The 21,809-nt window shown below is 41.1% G+C and overlaps 1 protein-coding gene across 5 annotated transcripts in view; it reads left to right on the plus strand.

Moving 5' to 3' along the window:
- Nucleotides 1-21,809, plus strand: part of tcf12 (transcription factor 12) — an 84,269-nt gene that overhangs the window by 59,242 nt on the left and 3,218 nt on the right. Inside the window, exons 9-20 of one of the 5 annotated variants that reach the window (XM_006780084.3) lie at nucleotides 4,433-4,532; nucleotides 5,726-5,865; nucleotides 6,383-6,524; nucleotides 6,716-6,786; nucleotides 9,291-9,435; nucleotides 13,793-13,866; nucleotides 15,448-15,519; nucleotides 16,005-16,196; nucleotides 18,585-18,690; nucleotides 18,783-18,933; nucleotides 20,200-20,429; nucleotides 20,876-21,023. In XM_006780084.3, coding sequence (XP_006780147.1) covers nucleotides 4,433-4,532; nucleotides 5,726-5,865; nucleotides 6,383-6,524; nucleotides 6,716-6,786; nucleotides 9,291-9,435; nucleotides 13,793-13,866; nucleotides 15,448-15,519; nucleotides 16,005-16,196; nucleotides 18,585-18,690; nucleotides 18,783-18,933; nucleotides 20,200-20,429; nucleotides 20,876-21,018 — 1,566 coding nt within the window. In that variant the 3' untranslated portion in view covers nucleotides 21,019-21,023. The remainder of the gene's footprint in view (nucleotides 1-4,432; nucleotides 4,533-5,725; nucleotides 5,866-6,382; nucleotides 6,525-6,715; nucleotides 6,787-9,290; nucleotides 9,436-13,792; nucleotides 13,867-15,447; nucleotides 15,520-16,004; nucleotides 16,197-18,584; nucleotides 18,691-18,782; nucleotides 18,934-20,199; nucleotides 20,430-20,875; nucleotides 21,024-21,809) is intronic. The other 4 variants (XM_006780085.3, XM_035912324.2, XM_035912412.2 and 1 more) reach the window with 4 other exon arrangements.

Below are 21,809 nucleotides of genomic sequence, written 5' to 3' on the forward strand. Positions count from 1 at the left end.
TAAGTTTCCTCTGAGTGGGTCTGTGTGTGTGTGAAGGCCAGTACTGAAAGAATTATTAGTCCCTTTTGAACGGTTTGGATGTATGTCTAGAGAGAAAGCTAGCGTGCCGCTGTACTATACCTTTATCACTTAAATTGTTAAAGCTATAATGTATTGCGCCTACCCTGTCCCTGGAATGGGCAGTAACTCCTTAATGTATTACTACAACGGAAAATCGGTGAGTAGTCTCTCTGGGAATGTGTGTGTGTCTGAGACAGAGGGGAGCTGTATAAAGTGTGGTTGCCTGTGTGTGTATGTATACGAGTGTATCCCTTTGACTGTCAGTCTGATTTTATGTGAAGTTTTTGCACTTAATTGGTTTGAACTTTTAAAGCACTTTGTTCATCTCCTTGCATGCAAGTGCAAGCGTCCGATGCTCCTCTGCCTCATTTTCCACTGCATCAGTTAAAGCTGTCACACAGTGCAATTAAAACAAGTGACTCAAACCTGCTTTGGACAAGTAAATATTCCAGGTTAGACATATTTTAAAAAAGGAGGTTTTGCCCTTTTTTTTCCAAAGCATTTCCTCTCATGCAGAGAATGAAGCAGAGCAGCAGAAAGTTTTTTGCAGTCTTGAATTATTTTTACTGGCTGCTTGCTTCAACTCCGAGACTGGGTTGAAATAATAACAAGTGGGAGTCTGGGAATGATTAAGGGAAAGAGGCTGCCTGTTGAGGTTAGACTTTCCTGTTTGCAGATTGAGCTCCAAGCACCAGTGTTGCTGTTATTCCATCTGTTTTTAATCACTTTGGCATTCTTGACGCCACAGGGAGCCTAATGTGATTTCTGAACTTTTCTGTAATGACCTCTTTGATTTTTGTTACTCTGAAAAGCTTTTCGCTGTGACTGCTTTTGTGTCAATACATGCGTTAATTTAAGTGTGCTGCCCTCGGAACTTTGGAGTTTCCATAGTTTTTGTGTTTGTGTGTGTGTGTTTGTGTGTGTGTGTGTGTGTGTGTGGACTTGTAGGTGTAAAGACGAGCTATGCTTGAGGTGTTTTACTGTAAAAATCTAGTGGACTGAGGAGTCTGTACAAGGGCAGTCTAACAACGGGTGAAGTAGCTCTGCAGTGCATTTCAGTAATCCTTAAGTAATGATCCTGTCATAAGCAAATTACGCAGACAGATTTCCACCTGTCACTGCACGTGTTGTTTTTGCTGTTAGATAAAAAGGGCATTTGAAAGAGAAATGAAGAGGTTAGCTTTTTTATGGCATTGTATTTAAAAGGTCATGTTACTCATGCTTGTGTTTCAGCTTTCCTCATAACCCATTACGGCATTTCCCTTTTTGTTCTCGCTGCACAAAAGATGACTTTGATCTTTTTCATATTAAGTATTAACAGGCTTGTGTTACATTTGGTGATGGGGGGAAAATTGATAGCATGTGGACGGAACGGGCAAACTTTTATGATCAAAAGCACTTGTTAAATAACCACCAACAACTTTTTTTTCTTTCTTTTTTTCTGTTTTGCTTGCAAGGAAAAAGAAGGATGGTGCTCATTCTTTGCAGCAACTTCATCCACATTAATTTGTTATAATGCAGAGTTGCATAGCAGGCTCACCATCTGGAGCACTGGGAGAATTCACAGTGGGCCATTGGCTTGTGAGTTGGTGGCACAGTACCAATACAGATGGAGCAGCTCACTGAGCTTTCTTCCGTTGCCTATTAGTGAAAAAGAAAAAATTGAAGCGAAAGCCCTGCAGTGATTTTTTTAGACCCCTTTTTGTTGTTGTTGTTGTTCTGGTGGTGGTTGTTGTTTTGCTTCACAGAAAGCTGTCCTTCACAAGTGGAAAGACATAAAATTAGACCAGAAAATAGCAAAAACGCTAATGTCACAACATGTTTTCTTTAAAGTGCCACATGCCTGTTGTTGTTGTTGTTTTTGTGGTGCAACAGGTTGGATCCTGCTTTCTTGAAGCCTACATGGCACATGTGTTTTCTGCACTGCAGTATGCATGCTTGACTAAATATCCAGGACAAAGTCAGAGTATATGCATAAATGGTACGGCATACTGTGATTAGTCAGCAAAGTTGTGTTGATGCCAAAACCAAATTTTTGTGACATTACTGACTGGAAGGTATTTTTGTGCTTCTTGACGTTACATTTGGATGTAAGATTTAGCTGTTTAGCAGTTTATATGTTTTTATTAGATATGATATAATAGAATAAACATTATTATTCTCTTCAGATCTATCCATCTCTTTCAGTTGCTTTCTTTGCTTTCTTCTAGTCAAGAATTACATTTTTTGAGGGCATTTAATGTTTATATTTCACTTAAATGTGAATTCACTGAACATTTTTATTTCTTCACATGCTCATGTAAGCATTTGGCTTCCACTGCTAACTCTTACAACATCAAAACATCGCGCCACTAAAAGTTGGTCTTTGTGTTGGCTCAGTGTCACGGTTTTATGCATAAAAATACTGAAGCTTTTATTTTCCAAAAAACATTGGCAGAAATCGCACACAAATGTCGAACAACGCCCCTCTAAGAGAGCAGACTGAGCTCAGCTTTAGTTTGAAGAGGCATCGATTCTTTCTAAGCCCTGTAAGTGTTTAAGATTTGGACTTGAAACAAAATGCCCCAGAGAGTTGGTTCGATTCCAAGTAAAGACATACCATATAAAACAGGACAAGCCATTAAGAGTGCGTTTGAACTCTTCTCTTTGAGGTTTTTGGCAATTAGACAGACTGATTCTTTCCTTACTTTTATTTATTTTTACATTTCCCTTCCCTTCCTGTTATTCTGTGACGTCCTTTGTGGTCGTCGACAGATTTTCTTTCAGCCTTTGATATTTAGGTGTGAACTTCAAACGCAGGTACCGCAAGGCTGGGAGGCACATGGGAAGGTGTGGAGGATATATTCACCAAAATCAAGCTTCATAGATTATCATTAACTAAAAGTCATTGTTTGCTTTCATAATTTATGATTCATATTCAAATAATTAGTTGTAAATAAAAAAGGTGCCACTGTAAGATTTATCTTTTGTGTTGATTTTATTTAAGAAATGGTAAGTATAGGCGTGTGCTGGTGTGCTGATCCGTGTGAGTGACGGCTTTTAATTAATGGCCTTGTAAAAGGAAACCCAGGCGGGCCCTCTCCTCCATAGGCCTGGCGGAATGAGGCACCCGGTGTTTGGGATGGTTTATTAATGCTTTGACTGGTTAGCCCAGGGTAAAAAGGACAATTAGCATTATCCGCTGCCATATGCTGCCCATTGAGCGTCTGACAGAGGCGAAAGACAAAGCCCGGGTTCCCGTGTGAGGCTAACCTGAGATCTCTCTGGAACCTACTATCAACCCTGGTCACATGTGTAAGCCAGAAGACCCATGAGGGTTGCACCCCTCCCAGAGCACTTTAATTACACACCCAGACAACAGCGTGCGGGAGACCTGCTCACTCAGCAGAGTCTCGCTTAAGCTGCATTTTGATGTGATGTTCACGTGTATGTGCGAGCGTTTCAGCGCGAACACTTTGTTTGCCGTGCATATTTTCCATCAGCACCCCGTCATAAAAGATCTTAAGTAAGTAAACAACCTTTGTGGTCGTCATCACGTCCACGTGCATTAGGAACCAATTTGGAGGAGTGAGCTGTCAACATCTGAGTGTGAAATGAGGCCATTAAACGGCAGGTTTATCTCGCTGAGTGGGGACACAAGCTGGAAATGTGCAGGTGGAATCGAGCTGGCAGGTCTGGCTCTGATTAGTGTTACACGACAGTGGGGTCATCCAGTCCTGTCTGTGGGAGGGAGAATTTGTCCAAAACTTTTTCTCCCTGTTTCCCTCCTTTATGCGCTGCCTCGCTCCCTCGACCTCCATCTGGAGTGGATGAAGTCAGAGACCACATCACTGGTGTTTGGACTCCAGTCTTTTTGATCTCACCGCCCAGATTGGCACACACTCACAGCTGTACAACAGCGTGCTCATTGTGTCTCCTTTCCCCCGCTAGCTTGCAGGTAGAAGTATAAAGAAAGCAAAGCAGGCTCTTTTTGTAGCGCTTATTTGATTTCTGCCTTTCTGGGAATGCTGCAATTTGCCAGGCATTTAGTCTATGCATGTAAGCGGGTGTCATTATACTTCCATTAGAGGTTGAGTTGATCTGAAATGCAAATACTTCTGATAATCCACTCCCCCCGTCATGAGCTTGATTGCTTGCTAGTCATTAGAATGTGTGTATTTATAGTTGTAGGGCTGTTTCTGCAGTGGATGTGTGCGTGTGAGATCACATACTTGTATAGACCCTAATATGATTGTGCTTTGCATTTTTAGAGAGCGTGTTTACTTCACAGAAACTGATATAAGAGAGCTGAATGAGTTTGAACACCCTCATACCGTGTGTGACAGTCTTGGTGTTTCGGTTTCTTCTAATGACGATCATGTTCTCCTGGCAGGTGTACGCACCATCTCCAAACTCAGAAGACTTCAACAGAGATTCACCTTCGTACTCTTCTCCAAAACCCTCCAGCAGTATGTTTGCAAGCACTTTCTTCGGTAGGTTCAAAGCAAAGTCTCCATGTTTTGGATAGAATGACCATCCACTGCTTATGTTTTTAATGCCCTTTTATTACACTGGTGTGTGTGGATTAAACACACTACTGTATATTCCATTCATGCTCATTCCTCATTATTTAGAAGGATAAGCAGGATAAGACCAAGTGAGCATTTTTGAGGGTTTTTGGGTTTTTTGCGATCCCAGCCTTTGACCTCTGAGAAACACAGCTAATGTCAAGAAATCTAGCAGCCATCTCATCTCACCAACTCATAAACAAGGACAAACATCATATTTAACAGCATAAACCAGATGAGTGCATTCTTTCTGCATGGGTCTCAAGCTTTTGCGACTGTTTAAACTCCCATTAAGTCACAAAAACTTTGAGAACCTCTGGCCTAAGTTAAAGTCAGTGTGGTACGTTTTCATCAAGTTATCACCTAGAACCTCGATTTGTTCCATTAGTTTGCATTTTTATTTTTGTTTTCAGTTCATTTTAGTTTCCTGAGTGGGTTTGCTTGTTTCAGTTTTGTTTTTATTAGTTTCAGTAGTATTTTGAATTTATTGTTATTATAATGTGGGCGGCTTGTGTCAGAGATCAGATTTAACACTTTATGTCATGCGTCACGAAAAAGCATCAAAGCCTCCTGGTGTTTGTTAGGTTAACGCATTTGGCCAGACTGACAAAAAATAAATTGAAAGAAAATCGCCTGATTTTGTTTATTTCAAGCTCACAATGTATTTCAGATGACTGAAGTATTTTGTTTACACCTAGTTTTAGTTTTTTGTTTAGTTTTGTTAACAGTTATAACCTTGGCGGTTATCGTGAGCTCCAAAACCACTGAACCAAACATCTGTTTATATTTAATTTTGTAGTTTATATGTTGCCAGACAGATTGGGTTGTTAGATGTGTGCTCAGTTTTTTTTTTCAGTGGGACTGACTCCCACACACACACACACACACACACACAAAAAAAAACGTCTTCTTGTTGCTCTTTAGTATTTGTGTTATCTCAGCTGTGTTCAAGACAAGGATCGTGTTTCAGTCCCGAGAGGGAAAAAAACCTAAAAAGTGCTCTTTGGATGACCCCCAAGTTTTAAGGGTAAAGTTAGGGGGTTAGCCGTCTGTCTAACATGTTGTTTCCTTCAGTTCTAATCCATTGTGTGCTAAAGTGATATGTTTATTGGTTTTAGATGGTACCCACAGTTCGTCTGACCCGTGGAATTCATCCAATGGCATCAGTCAGCCCGGCTACGGGGGAATACTCGCAGGATCTTCATCTCACATGCCACAGTCAGGAAACTACAGCAGCCTGCACTCACACGACCATTTGGTAAGCTTCACAGCTCGGCCGGCGGCACTTAGGCTTTATGAATAAGTGATAGATGATTGCTAGTAAGTTTCTGTTTTGCCCTCACGTTTACATGAACGATCCAGTGTGTATTGTTGAACACGCAGGGCAAATAAATTCTGTTGAAGCCCTGGTTTTTGTTCTGCTCTTCCATAGCGCATCTCCCTCAGTCGGAGGGATCTGTGTGTGTCTTAAGTTGTTGTCTGGTTATTATCAGTGAAGACACCGCTGACCCTCTTTGTGTCAACGTTTGATCTTTTCTCGTCCGCCTGCCTGCTTCACTTGGCAGGGCATCACAGGGAGGCTGCAGATGCTGCCTGTCCTCTCTTTATCTCTGTCCCTCCCCCGCTACACTAACTTTTACTGCGTGACAGCCTGGAAGACGTCAAAGGGCATTTTTAATTTCAAGAATAAATAAATAAGCTCTTTCTTTCTTTCTGTCTCACACAAACACATTTATGATTGAAAATAACACCTTTCTTTTTTCCCGATTTTCCAGAATTACCCCGCACACTCAGTCTCTCCAGACATCAATGCCAGTCTTCCTCCCATGTCCAGCTTCCACAGAAGCAACACTAGCACTTCACCATTCGTCACTGCGGCACACACCCCGTCCGTCACCTCGGCCGATGGGATCATGGGTACGTTCTTGTGTTAACAGTTCAGCTACCTGCTCAGATTGGCTAATTACTGACACCGCAGTGTAATCATAGCTGAATGTTCATTCTGTGAAGGCACTGAGTCATGCAGGGGGACAGCTGCTTTGTGCACTGTAACCGCTCCACATTTGTCTGAGTTTGCGATTACAAAGCTTCGCTCTGTGTTTTTGTAGCTGCTGCAAATCGGGGGACTGCCACTGGAAGCTCGCAGACTGGAGACGCACTGGGCAAGGCTTTAGCCTCGGTGAGTTACGCTGTTATGTCAAAGATGGAAAATGTTGCCTATCAATACTAAGTATTTTCCGAGTAGCGTCAGTGTTGCTTAAGGCATTTTGGTCAAGTTCAAAGAAGTTTTTGCATTTCTAGTCAAGTGTGAAACTCATGTCTGACTTCTTTAAGCCCTCGAGCTCAAATGGTTCTGATTTTTCTGCAAATCAAAGTAAAAATACCCCCCCCCCCCCCTTTTTTTTTTTTTAAATTTTTTTTAAATTTTTGTCTCCAAAGAAGGTGACCTCCGTAATCATGCAGGGAATTAAATGCTATACTGACCGCTGATTAAAACAGCCCAGAGGACAAGTTTATAGTTGTTTTTTTGTCTTTTGTTTTTTTGGCCTAAGCCTGGATAATTGTGGGCTTAAACTAAGAGTATTCAAGAAAGGCAACTGTACATTAAAAAAATACTCCTAAAGCCAATGGATTACACTTCAGGGACATCCTGTAATGGTTCAGTCCTTTAGATTGTTTATAGTGTTGTGTGTCCGAAGTGGACTCACAGATAAACGTCACCATTTGAATTGCATGACGAAAATGATGACGTACATGTGCATTTATGTAAAAGTTTTTGTGACATAACACACCCTTTTTATCCTAAACTCATCCCTTGTGTCCTCAGCAACAATATTTGCTGTTTCCATTTACACACTGGATGTATTTTTGCTTTGGATTTCAAACCTATGATCCTCGATATTTCAACTAAATCTTCAAATGGTGTTTAACATGTTGCATAAACATGAAAGCAGCGTTTTAATTTTACACACAGCACGAGCTGTTCGTTTAAGAGGAATATTTCTTAGGAGTGTGAATCCAAAATATGAGAATTTGGGCATGGTAATAACAAATTAAGTCCTTTATATTTGCAGACTCAATTCTATTAGCATGACAAAGCTGGAGTGAAATGGACACGGTTGGACTAGGGTGGGGGTGGGTGCATGGATCAGGAGTGCACAGGGGAGTTTATAACTGCTGTGGCTCAACTCCATGGGCCCCCCTTTGTAGCGCTTTTGTTCTCGGCCCTTTTAAATTGGCCGTGCTTATTGGCCCAATGCCGCCTGCGGGAGCGTAACTGATGATGAGGCGGAGCTTCATTTATTCCAGTAAAATGAGCCATGTTTCACTTTGAATGCAGCGTTATTAGCCGGTGAGTGAAAAGAATAGAAAGTCATATATTGTCGGGTCAGAAGTCACGGTTATAAACAGCTGTCGAGAAACTAAGAAAAATTTGGAGATTTGTCTTAAGTTTTATTGGTTTCCAACACAGAGATAACCGCGCTATTAATCCTCCTTAGTTTTTCACTGAATTGCATGTCTGGGAGTGAAAATGCTGAGCAGAGAGAAGCTCTCTGCTCTCTGAGTGTCGCGGGGCATAAATACTCATTCTTCCCCTCAGACAACGGCCGATCCTCCTCCACATTCAGCGCCACACACTTCAGTGAAGCCTCTATCCTGATGCTCCAAGCTGATTGAAAAACTAAAGCCCTGAGATCAAGATTGAATAAGGAGATTATTAATAATGAGTGCATTCTATCATCCCCACAGAAGTTGAACGCTTTCCTTCAAGCTCAATTTGATCTTAACTTGGAGGAGAAATCTCTGTGGATCTGTTGTTTTTTCTCTGCTAATTAGTCAGGATCCACCGTAATACCCTGACTTCTCTGAGGCATGTTCCATTATGGCACAAATATCCTCTTATTAAAGAGGAAAAGGAAAAAAAAAATCAGGGACGTGTTTGTGCTTTAATCCAGCATTTGTTTAAACAAATGAAATCCCTGTGAAAGTTCTGAAGACATAATCTCCTCGTTCCCTTGTGATTGACATGTCATCCTAAAACTCGGTGACCTCAGCGTGACCTATCAGAGGATGGCACTGCCAGTATTGCAGCAATGAAACCAAAGTAATTCAAATGTAACTATTTGTCCTCTTTAAATAGACTATGAGGTTTAAAAATAAGCAAGAATAAACAACATTTGAATATGACGGGGTTTTGATATATGGCTCAGAGTATAATCTCTGGCTACAGGCTGAATTGTGCCCCTTGAGATTTGCTGTTGTTGGCTTAACGGGGTTTCCAGGTTGGACGTCTGCACACTGGAAAAACTGGACACCTACAAGCAGAGAGTCTGTACACGAGTGAAAATAAAGTGTGCTCCTTTAAAACAGCCTCGTTTCCTAAAAAGGTTAAAAAACAAATGAAATTTGAGAGTGCGTTAAAAGGATTAATTTAATTGAAAATAGTGCAAATACCTCATTGAAACATTTGAAACAGAGAAAGTTGGTGGCTTTCTTTTAACGGACTTTGGCTAATTTTCCATTTGATGTTAGGGACTTGATTTGGAAAGGTGGAAAATCATGTTTACTGTTTTTATAGAAGGGTGGTGTACATTGGTAAACACGCCCCTGCTTCAAATTCATCTTATTTTTATTTTTTATTTTTTTAATCTATCCTGTCTCTCCTGATGTCTTCCTCTGCAGATTTACTCACCTGACCACACTAGCAGTAGTTTTCCATCCAATCCGTCGACACCTGTGGGTTCTCCTTCACCTCTAACAGCCACAGCAGGTGCAGCCTCAGCAGGTACCGTGGTGACTGCTGCTGGCACCCCGTCTGGAAGGCCAGGTAGGTCACCAGTCTGTGGATTTTAATCCCATAAACACTGTCTGCACACATATACTAGATACCAGCAGAAACTGCTTCATAAAGGCTTTTTTCCCCAGGTAAAGTGCCGGTGACACACTCAGTGGCTATTTCTTCTCCCAGAATAGCCAAGCTAATTATCAGGCTTTTATGAATATGTGCCCTATTTTAACTGTGCAAGTGCAATAACCCACACAAAAAGGCAGGTCTTTAGGCTGTCTCCAGCTGTGCTTTCTGATTCATGTAGTATAAAAAGGCTGGCTGAAACTGAAGTGGGAGGCAAATGAAAGAGTTTGATTAATAAACTGAGTCTTGTTCACTCAGTGTTGTCATCCCTCCTAAACAGCTGTGCTAACGACAGGTAGGCTTCTCCAGGAAAGTGTTATTGTGTAGACGCTGGAGTTATTGTCACAGCTAATTTTTCTGCTTTATCTCACATCATTAGCCAAAACATCATACAGTAACTGTGACCGTGTCTGCACCGTCATGCATCTCAGGAATAAAAGAGGAAGTAATGAATTTGAAGGTCTGTATTTTATGTAATAGTCACAGCTCTGCTTGTACTGGTCATTGAATATAGGGCCCTGTGACTTCAATTAATTCAATTAATTACTTTTACTCTGTGCTGCATTAGTCGGATTAATTAAAGCCTAAGTAGAGTGAATTGTGAAGAGTTTCCCTAAAACTTAATTTAATACCCCCTGTAGCTTTAGAGCATCTCTAATCATTTGGTCGTCATTCTCCGTGCTTTATCTGAGTCGGGGCGGTTAATGCCATTTCTACATGAATCCATCCTAAAAGAAAGCTTAGTTTAGTCTGGGATAAGGCTGAACATCCACTGAATTGACAGCCACGATGAGTATTTAAAACTGAAGAAACGCGAGAATTAATTTTCAAGCGAAAATGTTCCAAGGAAGTTTAATCTCAAGCAAATAGAAGAGATGCCTCATGCCAGATTTATCCGCTGGCTGTGCTCTTTCTGCGGTCCACAAGCACAAAAGTGACACCATTTATACTGAAAGCATGAAATCTGTGTTACAAGTTTATTCTTCACCTGCATCTGCGTCAGGAGCTTTATTTTTGTGGCTGAGGCAGCCGCTCCGCATTGACTCCCGGTGACATCACAGTGAAGTTTTGGCTCTCAGCTTTTTAGGAGGCGCTTTGCTCGAGCTCGGGAGTTTAAATGCAGCCAACAAGTACCTTCAGAATTACATGTAGTTTATTTTTTCTGCTGTCATTTCCTTTAAGTGATAGAAATTTATGGACAAACTGTGGAATGACTGCGGCTCTTGGGTCGGCGAAGAGTTTAAAAATCTTGTAATGGAAGTATTCGAAGTGGGTTTTAAGTTATTGAAAAGCTTTTCATATTTGCAGAACTGCGTTTATGGCTTATAATAGCAGCTCATACTATTCATTCTACTTTGTAGTAAAACAGTTTCAGGAGTAGATTTATTGTTATATAATCCTGCTTTCCCAGACAAGTGTTTTTGTAGTTTTTTGTTTTTTTTTGGGGGGGGGGAATGGGACGACCAGTTTCCCTCTGAATTGTAATTATTTTCTGCAACAAATTCAGAGAACAAAAGCAGGAAAGTAGTAAGGAAATCAAGGCGGCCCCATCACGGGGATCCTGTTTGTAGTACACAGTACTTTTAAGTACCGAAAAAGAGATGTAGACGAAGAAAATGGTCCGTCAGATATGGGCGGGAGAGCGGGAGAGCAATGGAAAGAGAATGTGAGGGGGGGACAGTAAGGGAAAGCCCAGTGTGTTTTTTTAACGGGCAGTTGTGTCATGTGTGGTAATGGAGTGGCGACAGCTGTCTCTACGTATGCCCCCCTCTTCCTCAGCTGTTGCCCTGCCCCATGGACAGCTGTTCCCCCAGCACACACACACGCATACACACACAGACCAGGCGGCAAAATGCCCCATTTATTCACCAGTGAGTGAAGGAAGGTGGCTGTGACTCAGCTGATCAGAGTGGCGGTGATGTGTCTGTTGACCTATTTCCAGTACAGCGCGCTTCACCTGAAAACTGCAACAATATGACAAGCTGAAAAAAACAGTTCAGTGTTTTATTGAATGAAGAAAATCCATATTATATAGATATATATCTATATAATATATAAAGCACTGCTGCCAAATATGTCATGTGGAATTATGGGGAAAGGATATAGTTTTACTAATTATTCGTCCTTAATGTGCCTCCAGGCTTAGAAAAAGAACGATACTCTGAAAGTAGCCCAAAATTTGGCTAGTTGTTGATGTAAGTTTCCAAATCCATTCATCATTGGGACTGCACCAATATACAGCACATTACTCAAGGCTGGTTTGTTCAATTAGCCTTCTCTGGTGCACTTGGGGACCAGAGCTTCAGGCTAATTTTTCATAGCCGCCAGCCAGCAGAGGCTTATGTGAAGTTCCTGTCTCACTCACCTGGGAGAAAGCTGAGGCAGAACAGAGACTTTTTCATTTCCTCCTCCAAAGTCACTTTTAATAGTCTGTTAATTAAAGTCGGCTTTTCCAAGGCTGTGCGTGAGTGTGTGTGCAGAAACATGAAAACTCATAAGACCACAGAAGAGTAGTTAGACATTTCATTGGGATGATTTAATGGAAGTTCCCTGAGCGTGAAAGGTGTGATTATTCTAGTGTTTGTCAAAAATATACATCAGCTGCTTGTTGCCACTGCATTTTTACCACTTTTAACCCCTTAAAGCCAAGTGTGTCATATCTACTGCAAGAGGTTTTGAGGCTTCTGCATCATCAGTGTGATTGTTTTTTTCCCCCTGAAAAATCTGAAAAAATTAATTTTTAAGAAATAATTGCAAAAAAATGTCAAATGTAGCAAATATGATACAAATTAAAACTCACACATGCAAATTAATATACATAAACACAATGTTCTAGAAGTTATTTCATGGTTTAGGCTTTAAAGGATTTAATAGCTAAGTTATTTGTGTACTTGCTCTGACAACATCAGTAAAACTGAGAAATAAAAACGCTGCGTCAGTCTGCTCACAGTTGGGACAACTGCACCCCGCTCAGCACGCTATAGCTTTGAAATGATGTAAATTAAGCTTTAAATTAAGAATAAAAAATCATCAGCGTTCCTCAGGCTCCTCTGCCTTTATCATGGGTTTTTCATTGCTGGTTATTTTAGCAAAATGAATTTCTAGAATCATGCGAAATGACTGATAGCAGAAACAAAGTCTCCTTGTGTGGATCACGCAGCACTGCGCACCATTTACAAGGATGTGGGCTGGGTTTAGCATCCTAACACTATAATAGACACCAGAAGAGCTTGGAAAGACTACGGACACCCTATCCTACTCTGTAAATAACCTGGAAAGGTTCATTACTGTCAAAGTCCATTAAGGTTATTTGATTGCAGTATAATGCATTGCCTCTTGTTGCACATGGCTGGCACTACTTGGATAATTGCGTCTCCGAAAAGGAAAGAAAGAAATGTTGTACTGTAGCTGGAAATGTGATGAGCAGATGTGGATTCCTCTTCTTTAATTTACACCAGATCAAATCAGCTTGATTTGCTTTCCTGTACTGGCCGGTAGATTAAATTTTTGGCTCAGATAAACATGCAAAAACTCACTGTGCCAAAGGTAAATTATAATCTCTCTCCCAGTGCAGAGTGTCTTAGATATCTCTGTATTTAGATCATATGATTAAAATGCACTGGTCTTTATTTAGAGCAGAATTAGATTTGACTTTATGGGACACATTAGTGGAATATTCAGGCTCATATATTTACAGATGTAAATTATATAAAGATGACTGACTTTACCACATCACCAGTCAAAGATGCTTTAAACTGACTAAAAGTTAAAGAAAAAGAAAGCCCAGGTAATTATTTCTTTCACCAAAAGCCTGCATGAAGATCAGGTGCTAAAACAGACAGCAATGGTGCACTTTCGATTATTGGTTCCTGATGTTTTTGCACGTTTCTGGAATAAAATTAAAACATGCGTGAAAACTAGTCCTGAGCGTGATATTTTTCACTGCTCACATTGTTCTCATAGCCATGGTTATTAATGTGCAGATGCAGCGTTCATTTCAGGGTGGAAGTGGGTGTTAGTCAAACCCTGCGCTGGCTCATGTGTCAGGATGCAGTCCAGCCATCAGGAAGTGATGCAGTTAAGCTCTGAAAGATAAAAATACCTCTCATAGAACAACAAGAGACCAGAAAATCAGGATGTCAGTGTGTTATGACTGCATGTTATTGTGTTTGTCAGTGAGCGATTTTTTTGTGTCGGCGTACCAGGATGAGGCTTTTGGCCAAAACAGAATCAGATAAGTATTAACACTGACCTTCACTTTGTCTCTCCTCAGGTACCAACCAGTGGCCCCGCGTTGGTGGGCAGACCCCCTCCTCCCCAAATTATGAGAACTCCCTTCACTCACTGGTAAGCTCTCTGTCCGCCTCCATCATTCAGTGAGAGGAGGATATGATGGATGCTCGCTTTAGATAAGCTGCCCATGAAGGACTGAGCTAGCATTACAGTGAGATTCCTGTCTGACAAATGTTTTGCTGAGGAAGGTGGGGGTAGAGGGATAACCAAACTGAACAATACCTGTCCCTTGGGGCATGCCATCTGTCCTCCACTCTGTGGGCCGGGTCTGGGATGACAGTTGGGGGATGGGTTTAGTTATGGGGGCTGTTGTGGGGGTGGCAGCTGTTTGCTGAACCTCTTCTCCAGAATTCCTTCGCTGCCGTATGACCAGAGCTGAAGATCGGATTTCATGCAGCCCTGCTACCTGATGCACATGTCATGTGTTTACATACTCTACTGGGAGTTTATTCAAGGGATAAACGGACTTAAATAAACTTACTATACAGATCCACAGACATATTTATATGATAAATAAAGACAGTATAATGTTAGGTAATAACCCAGCTGATCCAAGCAATGGGTGAACAAGTGAATTCATAAAACATATGGATCATAAGTGTTAACAAAATGCATTTATGTTTCATGTGTATGGAAGAAAGAAAATATTGACCGATATTGAATTTTTATATCACCAGCAATTCAAATTGTGTTGGTGTCGAAGTTTAACATGATTATATGTTTCTATGACCTCAAAGAGAAGACCCGCAGAAGTAAAGGATGGAGCTTTTAGCCATGCTGTGATCTTAGAGGGACATAGATTCATCCTGACATCGTCTGCAAAGCTCCTTCATAATCCGTATTCACACGTAACAATGAAAAGACATCTAGGTTTAATATAAAGGATCCAATATCTACCTGGTAGAGATGTTCCTTAAGAATGTCTTGAACCCATACCCGGTTGTTTCTGAATCATTTAGGCTTCTAAGAGGTTAAAAAAAATCAATTGCAGTTTTTTATTGAATGAAAAATGCAGCTGGCAGCCAGTGAAGGAAATTCTCATTTATTTTCAGCAACGTTCAAGTGTTGAAATAAAATCGTAGATCACAGTCATCTGGTACTTACGACAGAACTACTTGGAACACTGGAAAGTCCCAGAGAGCTCTCAGAAATGGTGATGAAGCTCTTTGAGGATTAGATTACAGTCAAAATGACTAATTTTGTTACTGGACTGGGCTGTGAACAGTAGTTATATTCGTTTAAGACAAATTTTTTTAAAAAACAGCAGACTTTGGTAATCAACAAAACACGCACAGCTGGATGAAATGAACATAAGAAGGCAAAGTAATAAGGCACATAAGACAACAACATTATTTATCCCAGCACATAAAGTCAGTGTAAAGTTTTAAACTTGTGGCAATGCAGAAAATGTGACAAGTGCTGTAGTAGGGGTCTGTAAATACGCAAACAGCGAACCATTTTTATCTTTACAAAGTGAGTCGTCAGCAGCTGTGTGCTTCTTTCTAAATCCTGCCTCTTTCTCTCTATGTGCTTTCACAAAACAAAAAACAGTCTCTACCCACAGCGTGTTTGTAGTATTTATAGATTCTGATCTTTTTTTCTTAATTCTCTCTTATTCTTATTTGACTTTGCCAGAAAAACAGAGTTCATCAGCAGTTACATGAGCATCTCCAGGATGCCATGTCTTTCTTAAAGGATGTCTGCGAGGTACTCTTCAGATAGACTTTTTTTACCCATTGCGTGTTCCATACATCGTTTTGTTTTCTTGCACAAGTTCGACTACATTCTTCACAGTGAAATGCACTTTCATTTATTACTACTTCTGTCGCCTTATTGTCATGTTATGTTGTTGTCGTTTTTTTTTTTTTGTTTTAGTTTTTTTTTGCAGCCATGCCAGCTTGTAGTAATCAGCTTAGGTTCAGATGACAATGAAATTAAGTGGCTGCAGTGCCTCTGTTCATTTGAAAAACAAATGAGAACATATCCTGACTTCTACAACTCAAGCTGAAATGGCTCATTTGATCTTGCATTTGAATTGCCTTCTTTATCTTGTGTTGTTTTTTTTTTCTCACCATACAATCAGCATTTTCAATTTTTGTCCTAATGTGCTTATACTAAGCTGCTCTGTCCTTCTTTTCCTCCCTTCTTTCTCTCCCCAACCCTTCATTTCTCAATCCCTTTGGTCCTCCCAGTCTCGAATGGAGGATCGCCTGGACAGATTGGATGATGCAATCCTTGTTCTGAGGAACCACGCAGTGGGCTCCACTGCCAGTCTGCCCAGTGACATACAGAGTCTGCTGGGACAGGCACAAAATGGGCCAATAACAGCCATTGGACCAAATTTTCCTGCCTCTGCATTGGTTCCAAGTCGGACTGCAGCGATGGTACGATAACTTCATATAAGTATTTATTTATTACTGTACGGTATTTTTCAAACTACACCACATAAAACATCTTGGCCACCTGGTCAAAAAAAGGAGAGCTTTGAGACATTTTCCGCAGACGAACAGTTGAATTTATACCAGCATATTTTCCATAAGTGTAATGGCTGGCCGTAGGATCACCCTCCTCTTGAGAGCGGCTGTATACACAAGTTTGAGAGAGAAATGAAGAAAACAGGCACAAAGAAGTAAAGTTGCGCTATGGCGTAGGACGTGTTTGTACGTTGCAATCCTTCTAGAGTTAAACTCGAAGCCCCTTGACAACTGGGGAAATGCCGGTCTCGGTGTAAATCATGACGTGTTCGCCCATCCTCCTTCCGAGGTATTTGATTGTACAGAGCCAGGAGATTTGAACACATCTGCAGTGGAAATTAAAATGGGATGACTCGTCCAACTGCTATCTGGAGGTGTTTGGAAAAGGTTTGACACACACACAAACTTAAAAAGAAAAAGATCGAATTAATTTGAATGTGGGAAGAAGTTTAGATTACTTTTTTCTCTGAGATAAATGATGGAAGGAAAAGTTAGACAGTGATGAGATTTTGTATCTAATAAGCCAGTGATTAGCTGTAAATGTGGTGTTGCCTTTAAATTCAGACCTAAAATTAATATTCTTGTTTAGATTACTGTTATACAGAAAGGCCAAAAGGCTCCTTTTGTGTGTAAATTGATTATTAATTAATTAGTTTAATTTTTTTTTCTATAAAACAAGCACGTATTGTGCATAAAGTGTTTTGGTAAGGTTGTACTTTGATGCAGCATGAAGAAAGAATGAAAAGATGCATTTCTGAGTGCAGACTGACATTTTAGTGCTCAGTCTGCACTTTTTGTTTTCGTGTCTTGATCATTGCAGTGGAGCTGTCGTGCAGAAATTCATTTATTTTCAAAGCAGTTTCGTTTTTTTCTTTGTTTTAAGGTGGTATTTTTCCTGTCGATGGTTGTTTTCACTCGTACACGGAGGCTGCTGGGTAGCTCGCTTTGTCCCTTAACAAGAATTTTACTGTGGTTGTCAGAAGAGCTCAGTTTGATGTATTTGTTACAGAGAGCTGGGTTGTGGCAGTGATGTTGACCGACTGCGACTGTGAGATAGAACATACTGTGTCTGCACTAACACAGCACTTCCTGTGTGGGAAGAGGTCCCTTCAGACAGGGCTCAACAGCCTCGACACGGCACAGCCACAGGCTTTTTACTCTGGCTGTCACCCCGCCCTCTACCCCCTTCCACCCCTTTTCATCACTTCTTTTTAACAACCCAGGAAATCTGAATCGTTGGAAACGTGTGTCTGAACCCGCAGCCTCCACCCAAATAGAGGTCCTCAGCTGTATGGTAATCAGGCCCAGCCATGAAAATGGCAGCGTTCTTTTCTTGCCAGAGCCCCAGCCTCACTCCTCCTCCTCCAGACAAAGAGTTGTTTGGACACCTGTTGAGAGCACAGCAAAGATTAGCGTAGCGCTGGGGAAGGGGAGGATCTCGGAGCGGTGGGGTTAACAGAGGCCAACAGTGACTGGGGATCACATTCCAGAGGAAAAGAGGGAGATGCTCTCCACCCTTAGTGATGATTTCTCCGCCTTTCCTCAGTCCTTGAAAAAGGAAATCAAATGGCTCTAGAGCATGTGGTAAAGGAGGGGCTTTGTGGCACAACGTGGTGGGAGTTGACCATTTCTATGTTATGAATGTGAACAAAATAACAAGGAGATAGTCAGACATTGGAGTGGGTTTAGCTTGACTTCTTTTGAAACTGAACACAGAAGGATTATTCTTCTCGTAGACATGAGGAACAGACGGGTCCTCAGTTGTGGTTACAGAGCAGGCAGTCTGAGAATGTCGCTGCAGCGAGCGGTAACACAAAATGTAACAGTGACAGAGACAAATGAGGAGGCTATATATGGACCTTTAAGTATGGCTAAATATTGTGGCACAGGTGTTTTTTTAAATTTGTGTTTATTTTCTATTTTCTACCCTTGATTATGCATTATAACGCTGCTGTGGAGCAAATCTCCAAAGTACCCACAGGTGTTGGTAATGACTGACTTGAATGGTGATTAAACCCAGAACCTGTCCCATGCTGTGACTACAGGTTTTAATAAACACTGCTACAGACAGCGTCTAATCTAATGTATATATACATATATAAAAGCATCTTTTTTTATGAGTGCTCACCAAAATGTGCAAATCAGTATAACTAAGGTTGCTCTTTTTCTTTAAAACTGTGGGATTTTCCATTTTAGGCTTTTCTCCTGCTCAAAAGTGCTGTTTCATTTTTATGAACAGTCTCCAGTGAGTGTGTGGCTGTTTCCTTTCTTCACGTGTCCTTCCTGTCTGTGTTGCAGCAGGGTGGTGACGATGCTGCCAGCCTGAACAACAGCCACGGAGGCTTGCCCAGCGCCGGCTCGACATCCAGCACAGAACTCAATCACCAAGTGGAAACGTTCAGAGGTCAGCTCCACCACGGCGTCCCGCTCTACGATATCCACACGATTCGGTTTACGTATGATGTCTTACCTCCACATTTCTGTTACTAATAACAGGTCTTACTTCAGGCCTTCCAGCAACCCTGGAGCTGAAGGTGGAGAAACAGGACAAGGATGAGATGCTCGACAGCATCTCCACCGATAACAAGTCAGATGACGAGAGTGACAGAAGAGATATGAAGACACCCAGAGCAGGCCCACGCACAAGGTAAGAGGACCTTTTGATACGAAAACGTGTGAAACATTCTTCAGAAGTGAAAATAAGCTCTATGGCATTCTTTGAGATGGTAGAAACATGGGATAAGGCTGGAAAGGTTGTCTTTCATATGTGACAGGTAGTGGAAAATCTGCTACATATCGTATTAACCTTTACTGTCATTATTTGATTTAAAATAGACATGTCAACAAATGGGAACAAGAGCTGGGTAAAGAAATTCCAGAGGAGATGTGGAGAATACTGGATTCGGTGCTTTTTAACACCCCAAATTACAAGCAAACAGATAAATGTGAAACAGCCCTGCTGGAGATTATGGAACCAAACCATACTCACATGTTTTGGACATTTGGGAAAATAAAACCCCTTTTGGATAGTATTCATTCAGCGCTTGCTGAAATGTTTGGCTATACAATCCCATGATCATTTCAGATCCTATACTTGGTTCACCTTAAAGGAAACATGCATCCAAAGACCAATACCTGTTTAACATTGACCTAGCACTGGCTAACGATCAAAACACTAAGCTACAGACATGGGTGATTGTTGTTGTTGTGATGGTAAACTCAAATACAGACTGAAAATGAAAGAATATTTCTAAAAATCTGGGACAAACGGTTGTTATACAAAGTGAAGAAAAGTCAAAAGTAACAGAAATTATTAAAAGAGGCAGATTTGCACAGACACACTAACACTGGCACTGTTCAGATGTTCATGTGCTTGTTTTATATGTTTCCATGTGGCTACTTTTCAGTTTTATTTTGCATTAGCTTAGCCACCATGTGTAGTCATTTTATATGTGTAAACGAAGCAAATAAAATTCAGTTTTTTATCAGTTTGGTTCTTATGAATGGCACATTCACTTTCACATTAGACAAGTGAATACACTTCATTCATTTCCTCAGAAAGCCTGCAACCAAGTTAAAGCCGGGTGTCTGATAACGGCCGGGACACAAACAAACAGAGACCTCCCCCAAGTCGAGGGTGGGAGGGATAACCAGTCCTGTCAGGCAAATCTTTTGTCTCATTAACACATGCTTAAGAAACAACGGATTTCACTTGACGCTGAGAAGGCGGAGCTTCTCAGCGTCAAGTTGTGGTAAAAACTCATGGATGGTAAATGAATTAAATTTTCTTCCTTTATGTTTACAGTTCATGGTTTAATCACTGTCATGTCAGATTAATGGTTTGAAGACCATCCTATCATTGGTGCATATGACTGAATGTTGGCTGCGGGTTGATTTCTTCTCTCTGCTGCAGCATCACCGAAGACGAGGATCTGAATCCCGAGCAGAAGGCTGAACGGGAGCGCGAGAGGAGGATGGCTAACAACGCTCGCGAACGCCTGAGGGTGCGAGACATCAACGAGGCTTTCAAAGAGCTGGGTCGCATGTGCCAGCTGCACCTGAAAAGCGAGAAGCCCCAGACTAAACTGCTCATCCTCCATCAGGCTGTGGCTGTCATACTTAGCTTGGAGCAGCAAGTCAGAGGTCAGTGTTGCAGCGCTGCTGCGGCAATTAACTGAAATGCTACATCACATCAAATCACTGCTGACTCTTAAAAACAACGTGTGTTTTCATGCAGCGTTCCTGCAGGTGGTAATTTAATTTCACTGTCACATCCAGAGCAGATACATGTGGAGTTAGAAAGGAAAAAATAGGGAATGTTTCTCCACATAGAGCTGCCAGAGTATCACAGACAGTAAAGAAAATGCTGGGCGTTTATTCAGCTCAGATGTTTCCCTGCAGTGCTGCATTTAGAGGTACTAAAATGAGTAATGATGAAAGATTTGAGGCGAAAAACAAACAAAGTAACGCCCTTTTATAACACCCTTAAATCTTCGGTCTGTCTCTAAAATTTTATCTTAATTTTATTTTTAAAAAAGCTTTGACATGTGTTTAATTAAAGTGTAATCTGTGTTTCTGTGAACTCACAGAGAGAAATCTGAACCCCAAAGCAGCCTGCCTTAAGAGAAGGGAGGAAGAAAAAGTGTCTGGGGGCTCCAGTGATGCCCAACCAGCCCACACAGGAGTCCATCCAGGCCTGACCGACACATCCAACCCCATGGGCCACCTCTGAGACAGGTACTCTCACCTCTAATTGAGCGACACACACTGCTATGATGGTTTTCTCAAATAACTGAATAATCGGTCATCTCATGACAGCATATTTTCTTTTTCTTTCTGCACTTTGATAACATGATAATTGCGGTCATCCTGTGTGTTTTCCTGATTTAACTGATGTTTAGTTGATTACACAGGTCAGCATGATTGAAACATATTGTGACGCAGCATGTTTAAACCCAGCTAAAGTCCACAATCTTCATTTTTTACTTATGTTTCCTAAAATAAAATTTTTAATTTGAAGATGTCAAACTGTGAAATTCTTTCAATCGTTGTTATTTAAAAAGATGCAGATAGATGGAATATTCACTAAATTATTTAAATTTTAATAAAATCTCTGCTAAGGTTACCAGAAACCATCAATCAGTCACATTTCATGAGAGTTAAAGTTGCCAGCCATCACTAAGAGGACAAATTTTACTGGCTGACTGGTCGCGCTTCCAGCCACGTGCATGGCTGTGCTGAGCGGGGTTTCCCCCTCATGGCTGAGAGCTTTGTTAAACAAGGATTTGGGGTGAAATAGTGCACGGCTTATTTGCCGTTTATACATCAGAATCTGTTCAATAAACTGCATTTTCCAGACATACTTTTAGAGACAGTGAAGATAACAAACACTGGAAATATTGGAAAGTCTGGTTGTTCTTGGCCGGCGATCTGCATCTTTGGCTGGTTTTTCCTGTGCTGCGTCACTTTTTAGTAAGGCTCTAAATCTATGTTATCTCATTTAAAGTAAGCCAGTGCATTTTC

Source organism: Neolamprologus brichardi, chromosome 1 (assembly GCF_056152115.1).
Source record: "Neolamprologus brichardi isolate AB-2024 chromosome 1, ASM5615211v1, whole genome shotgun sequence".
Lineage (NCBI taxonomy): Eukaryota > Metazoa > Chordata > Actinopteri > Cichliformes > Cichlidae > Neolamprologus > Neolamprologus brichardi.